This window comes from Primulina huaijiensis, chromosome 7 (genome assembly GCF_012295235.1).
Source record: "Primulina huaijiensis isolate GDHJ02 chromosome 7, ASM1229523v2, whole genome shotgun sequence".
NCBI lineage: Eukaryota > Viridiplantae > Streptophyta > Magnoliopsida > Lamiales > Gesneriaceae > Primulina > Primulina huaijiensis.
The window spans coordinates 17,514,419-17,521,830 of record NC_133312.1 but is presented as its reverse complement, the minus strand read 5'-3'; the positions used below and the strand labels follow the sequence as shown (position 1 = coordinate 17,521,830).

The 7,412-nt window shown below is 36.3% G+C and overlaps 1 protein-coding gene across 1 annotated transcript; it reads right to left on the bottom strand.

Moving 5' to 3' along the window:
* Positions 1-3,859: 3,859 nt before the first annotated feature.
* LOC140981053 (nicotine N-demethylase CYP82E3-like) lies at positions 3,860-6,415 on the bottom strand. Its single transcript, XM_073447274.1, has 2 exons — positions 5,330-6,415; positions 3,860-4,663 (listed from the first exon to the last, which is right to left on the bottom strand). Exons 1-2 carry the CDS (start codon positions 6,275-6,277, stop codon positions 4,037-4,039), a joined length of 1,575 nt encoding a protein of 524 aa, XP_073303375.1. The 5' UTR covers positions 6,278-6,415; the 3' UTR covers positions 3,860-4,036.
* Positions 6,416-7,412: the final 997 nt, after the last annotated feature.

Sequence of the window (7,412 nt, the reverse complement as noted above, 5' to 3'; positions counted from 1 at the left end):
CCACCCAGCTTAAGACTTACCCAACTGCCTAACTGAACTCCTAGTCTAGACTGAAGGCATCACCTTCCAGCCAACACTTGTTTAACATATGTGTGTCAAAAACTACATACACATGTTTAATGTCTCTGTGCAACACAATATTCGAGTGGTGGTGAGTGCGTGAGTGTGTGATAACTGAACAATGAACACTGCAAGAAAGTGTTCTCTCACACTGAGGGAAATAAGCTTCTAGACTAAGCTGATATGACTTGAAGTGTTCCCTCTACTGGGCTGATTGCTTCTTTGAAGCTGATATGCAATATGTGTGACATTCTTATTTCTAATGAACACGCTCTGTGTATATATAAATCGTGTATATCATGTGTGTATCATCATCCCTTTCTTCGCTGACCTTCATTTTCTATTTATAGGCGAGTGGCTGATCGTACAGAGAGATTCAGTGAATGAATCTGTTGCATTTTGAATTTGTTCCCCCAAATAGATATCTGGAACATTTGGCTTTAAGCGCTGCTGCAACGTCTCTTATTGTACCTTGATTGTACAATAGCTTTTGTACCTTTGTGCATAGCTGGATTAAGCTTGTCGTATCTGCAAACTGGTTCGCTCCTAACTGATGTTCTGACTGGTCAGTTGAACTGTAATTGAACTGGTGAGGTAAAATCAGTTGACTCGTCAGCGGAACTGATTTCACTGATTCAGTTGAATTGGTCATTTTGGCTCTTCATCAGTTGAACACTTCATCAGCTAGCCGAGCTTTTGAAGGTCTTCTGCTGAATCACCTATCAACTGGACAATCAGTTGAACTGCTCTTGATACTTCAGTTGTACTGATTCAATTCGATCAATCAGTTGGCACTTTCAGTTTGCGTCTCGATAGCTTCAGTTTAAAATTGGTAACTGATCAGTTCGAAGCCTGATCAGTTTCAGTTTCTGCGCACTTAGGTAAACTCATTAGAAACAAATAAAAAAGTTTTGTTAACATCAAAATCAAGATTGCGAACATGAAATGTTCCAACATTTAGTTATTAAGTAATTAAATCGAAAGGCTAGGATTTACGTCTAATAAAAATATTAGAAGTCAAATTTAAGTCTATACGATGATTTGGGACTTTATGAAAAAGCCAAAATCGAGAATTTTTGAGTCCAAGGGAAAAACGTTCATTTTACACCTGCGTAGTACTAAAAGAGTTGGCAGTGTCCCAAAGAATCATAACACATGCTAAATGATATTTCAAAACGTTTATGATGAAAATATGGGATTTTATGATTTATGATAAAATTGTACAATTTTTGCTGTTAAAATGCTATTTTTCGAATGTGGAAAGGGCATGATATTTTATGATTAAAAAGGATATGATATATGATTTTTGAGAATATCGTGAGAGAGAAGGCCCCAGAATGAGCCCGTTTACGGGAGAAGGCCCCAGAGGGAGTTCAACGATCGTATTTTCATTTTACGTTGGTGCCTAGTACCCGTCCCAATGCGCAATGGTGAGCTAAGACTGATCAGTCGACCAAAGGATACAGCTAGTCACTTTTAAAGAGCAAAATTCACCCAAAATGATAAATGATTGAAAGCTTTATGATTCAACGATTTATGATGCCTACAAATTTATGCTAGCTTATTTTGAAAAAAAATATGAATTTTAATGCATGTGCTTGTATATGTATTATTTGTTACACATATTTAGAACGTGCTAAGTCATTAGACTCAATAAGTTTAATGTTGCAGGTGATCAGTATGAGATGGAGGGAGACGCTGATGCTTGAGTGGATCGAATCCGTAAGTACACTCCCGAGGGACATTATTTTCCGCATTAGCTTGATAGTTAAAGTTTTAAAGATTTTGTTAATGATTTAATTAGAAATTTTCATGTTTTATTTTGAAGTCCAATTTTTGATTAATTTTAAATGTTGACGTATGATTTTGGTGGTTGACGATTTATGAAATTTTAATGCATTTACGATTTTTTAAAAGTCGAGTGGGTTTTAATTAAAGGTTTCGAATTTTATAAAGAAAAAAAATTTTAGTAGGATTTTAAGTTTTAAAAGTAGTGACTCCTCCTAGCCCTAGGATGCAGACTCCACCGTGCCCTAGCCGACCGCGACAACCAAAAACAAGCAAGGAAACCCTAGGTGCACAAGCTTCCTCCCATGTGCGGCTCTTCCAGCTACTATCCTTCCTTCTCCTTTCAGGGCCTATCCGAAAGAGAATCCAGCACTTCTTGGTCGTGAATATCTGAACTGGTTGTTCGCTACATTTAGGAATCAATAATACGAAAACCTTGTTAGAAATTACCCTTTTCTTATCGGGCTCGGGACTAAAAGAATGGTTGACCATAGAACCCTGTTCAATAAGTGGAACGCACACGTGCTACAATGGCCGGGACAAAGGGTCGCGATCCAGCCTTTGTTCCTTCCTTAACGACTCTTTTTATGACCCCTAAACGTCTCCTAGTGGCAGCATGCCCCTTAGAATGTCTAACATAATTCGTATATGCATTGAAACATTGAAACTTTGAAAAATATACGTCTAAACGTAAAACGATTTGAACATAAACGTTTTTCATGCTAGAAAATATAAATCCTGCATAATATGATTCGAATGGTGCAAAAATAAAGTTTAGAAGTGTGACTCCGCATTTAGAATGCTCGACCATTTAATCGTCGGCGTGGGTTGCGTAGACGAACGAACGGGCGACGAACAACCTTGGAATTCTTGCTTTGAGTTTTCGGAAATTGTGTGTGGTGTGTGAAATTTTTGGCCAATGAGAATATTTAGAAGCCTAGGATTTGATTTTATAATCTAGTTTTTAGGTGATAAAAGAGTCTAGAGTTTTGAGTTTTTAGGACTCTAATTTTGAAAATAATTAGATCCATTAATCCTAGGTAAATTAGACCAATTAAAGCTCAATTAAATATAAAATAAAAGTTTACAAAAATCGTTTTCAAAAATAATAACTTTCGGGTCCATAAAAGTCTTTTGTTTGACTAAAATCGGCTTCTCGGATAAAATAAAGTCCGACTCATCAAATAATTTGGACTCCAGCATTTTTAGAAAATTTTCATCCTATTAAATCATTTTATCAGGCCTTAAAAATATTTATCGAAAAATATTTTCATCTTGGTCGTCCCTGGTCTCTTTTCCCCAGCCTAATATTAAATATCCGAACAAAATCTTTAATTTCATGAGTAATTTGCATTTAAAATCAATTAAATAAAATAAATAAGCAATTTACATGCATGCGATTTACGTGAACTGATTTTTTGGACGTTACAGCTACTATGCTTGCATAAGTTTTTTTTTTGTGCATTTTATGACTTAGTTTTCATTCATTTGTCCGCATAGATTGACAGCAGTGTCCATGGGATGCCGTACAAGTCTTGGCCATATTATAATGATTGGTCTGAGATTTTTGGACGCAATCGTGCAATTGGAAAACAAATACTATAAGAGCTTTGTCGATGCCCTTCGGGAAGATCCCTTAAACTTGAGGAACACTAATGGTGTTGCAGTGGATGTGTGGTTCGAAAATTTGTTTGATGGGTTTGAGGACAATGTTGATTCGATTTCGGTCTCAACGGCAACAACAGGTAAGAAATCGGCGGACGAAAAACGTAAACAAAGTGCTGAAATAGAAGATCGTATTGTCGATGGTATGAACAACTTCAGTGACATGACAAATATTAGCATAGAAGACCTCTCAAAAAATGGATATGATCATGTTGCGATTAAATATGTGTTCGATGTTATGGGTACAATTCCAGGGATGACAATAGATGATAGGATTTTTGTAGCTGACAAGTTAGTAGAGAATCCAAAGAAATTGACATTTTTATTCAGTTGACGGGACGAGAGAGATAAGCAAGTTCAAGATCATGATAACAATGAAAAATAAAATTATAGTAGGGTTGTTATTACAATCCAATACATAAATATAGTCATACAACACTTTTCATTTCCTAAGTACCATGGGTGGAGGTTCCATGTTTATTGTTTGAAATTGACATAGAATAGATATTATAGCGCCCACTAGCTAACCTTCGTAGAGTTGAGTATGTAGGCGAGGGGTGATCAGCACTTGCAATGGATTTGCCCTGGGTATGGTGACTCCAAACCCCACACTCATGTCCACTTTCTGGTCTCCGGGGGTCACAAAGTCGAAACCCTGAAGCAAACGAGCAAGAGTCAGGTTCCCTACATGCGCCACGAACGTAATTCCAGGGCAAATCCTCCTGCCCGAACCGAATGGAGTGTACTCAAAGTGTTGCCCAAGAACATCCATTTGTGCTTGTCCACTCAAAAATCTCTCGGGTTGGAACTCTTCCGGCTCGGGCCAGAACTGAGGATCACGATGTAGTTTCCACAGGTTTACGAACAAGAGCGCGCCTTTGGGAACGAAATAACCACATAGTTCGGAGTCTTCCACGGCTTCGTGGGGCACGGATAGCGGCAGCGGGGGATACAGGCGCAGGCTTTCTTTAACGACGGCTTGGAGATAGACTAGGTTCTTGAGATCAGATTCTTGAACCCATCTTTGCTTCCCAATTTTGGAATCTATTTCTTTTTGGGCAAGATGCATCGCTTCCTTGTGTTGTACTAGAAGTGATAAAGCCCATGTTAGGAACACGGATGTCGTGTCAAATCCCCCTAAGATCACATTCTGCATTATTAGAACAGATCAGTACTCTAATTCTCACTTCATCAAAAATATTAATGGAACTCTTTAGACCGATTTGATATATATAAAACCTTTTGACTAAGAGAAATTCTTTAATCAAACATGCTTTCTATAATGATTTATTAATCAAGAAAAAAAATTTAATTAGTTGTTTTATGATCGGATAGAATATTGCAAGATTATTTTTTTATAAAATAATTTGATAATCAGGACAACGTATAAAAAAAGTTCGCTTTTTCTATTCAGAAATATTGCAAATTCAGTCATTTAATTTATATTTCTCCTTCGGCCATTTATATTTTTTCTTTGTGATTTCGAATTTTCAAATACATGGAAAAATATTCTTTTTTATTTGGATCATTCATGAAAAAATATTACTTTTTATACTAAGAGTATTATTTTTTATTGTGAATATGAGTAGAGTTAACTCGTATCACGGATCGGTCCTCACTCTTCACATTAATGATTAAATCAAAATAACATATAATTAAAATTTAAGTATATCAAACAAAAATTTGAAAACGCAATCGATAATGTTCCTAAATTAATTACATAAAATTTGAAATTATTTTTCAAAGCTTCCAGAAAACGCACACATTAATCTATGGATGGAGCGTACAAGAACACGTATACAAAAAGTGGACATACCACAATCGTAGCTTTGATGACGGTCATCTTCGTCTTGCCGTGGATCTTCTCCAGCCTGTCATCAATATTGGAAAGCATCACATCTATGAAATCTGGTTCATCTTTCACTTCCCCGCTCGATCTTCTCCTCAGATGTTCGTCAATCCACGACTCAAGAATCCCATCCAATTCCTCAGAAACCCTCTTCATGCTCTTGATGTACCCCTTCGGATCCACCCATTTCAAGAATGGAAATCGGATCACGTCAGATAAAACAAACTGCCCCGTTAGATTCGTGATATCACTAATAAGTCTTCTAAAGATCCTGACTTCCTCAGGCACAGAGCCGTCGGGATCTGTGCCGTATCGTTTCCCGGCCAGCGTCTTCACGATTATGTTCAGAGTCATTTGCTCAGTCCACTGACTAAGATTCACGGTTTTGGGTTCGGGGTTTTGATTCTTTACAGCTTGGAAGTAGAGTTCCTTGATGCTCAGATCGATCTCTGAAACCCGCAGATTCTTCATTTTCTCGATGCTGCGGGTCGAGAGAACCTCGGATGAGACAAGCTTCCGCATGTCCCGCCAAAACAAGCCATTGGCGAAGCCGAAAGCTGAGTATTCGTAGACGAGGTGTTCTCCAGGGCTATTTCTTGGTCGATTGGAGAATGACTTGTCTCTAATGGTGAAAGCTTCCATCACGGCCCCACGGCTGCTGATGACGACGGCGTGTTGAAGACCTAGTCGGAGGCTGAAAACGGGGCCGTACTTGTCGGCGAGCTTGCTGAAAGTGAAGCAAGTGTGGTCGTCTCCTCCGAGAAGATGGAGGTGACCGAGTATGGGCCATGCATGTGGGGGTTGCGGGGCAGAAAGCAGGTTCTCGGGTCTCGATTTTTTGGGGTTTCTCCGCCATGAAATGTACTGAAAAGCGGCGAATAGCAGTAGACCAGAGATGAAGAAGATGACAACCATCTCGAAAAATGTGTGAAAATTCAAGCTGAGAGGAATGATTTTGAAATCAAAACATACAAGTTCATCACAGAGTCTAAGCTATCATATCCAAAAACCAAAGAAGAATGGAAATTGATGTTTCCGATGGTATATCTGATGTTTGAATCAATTGGGGATAACTTTAATATATGCTAATGCATCAGGCGCGTGTAATGTAATTTTTTTTTATTAAATTTATTTATTTTCAAATAAAAATAATATCATAGGTTTTATAAATTGAAATTTATGTACTAAATTTTAAAAATTATCGAGGAAAGTGCAATTGAAATAAAAAAAAAATAAAAGAAAAAACAACTATATAATATATACATCATATAAGGATAATTTTAGGGAAAAAAAATGATGTTTTTATGTATCACTATTAAAGAGATTCTTTATATATAATAATATATGTAAATTATTAAATTGCACTTTCCTCGATAATTTGTCTAGTGAATTTTCTTTTGAGAATTTAAAAAAATCAAATTGTGTATCCATTAATATTAACTTCAATGATATTATAAGCAAATGCAAATTTATTATTTAATTTGCGAGTTAGCCATTATATAATTTTACAATGCCAAATATCTACTACAACACATATTTTATTCAACGGTTTAATAATAAAAAAAATCATATAAAAATTAATTATTTTAATTTTTAAAATAAATTTAACCACATTTTTTAGGCTGGTTAAAGTGGGTAGGTATGGTATACTAAAATTGAACTAGCTACCAAAACTCTAGAATGCAAGTTGGTGTGGGGGAAAAAACCAAACTTGATGTTGGGGACTAATTATCCGGAGAGGATTATTTTATGTTATCTAAAAATTTGCGTGAGACGGTCACAAAGATCGTATTTTATGAGACAGATCTCTTATTTGAGTCATCCATGAAAAAATTATTACTTTTTATGCTAAGAGTATTACTTTGTATTGTGAATATCGATAAGGTTGACTCGTTTCACAGATAAAGATTCGTGAGATCGTCTCACAAGAAACCTACTCTTTATGTTATATCCTCCAATATTATTATGCTCCTCAAACTAAATCACCAATCTTTAAGTCATGTTTAAATTATTACAAACTTTATAATATTTTTGAATAAGAAATTATTCA

Coding starts and splice junctions, on each gene's coding strand:
- LOC140981053 (XM_073447274.1), bottom strand. CDS start 6,277: ATGGTTGTCATCTTCTTCATCTCTGGTCTACTGCTATTCGCCGCTTTT. Junction 4,664..5,329: donor TCATCAAAGCTACGATTGTG/GTATGTCCACTT, acceptor CTAATAATGCAG/AATGTGATCTTAGGGGGATT.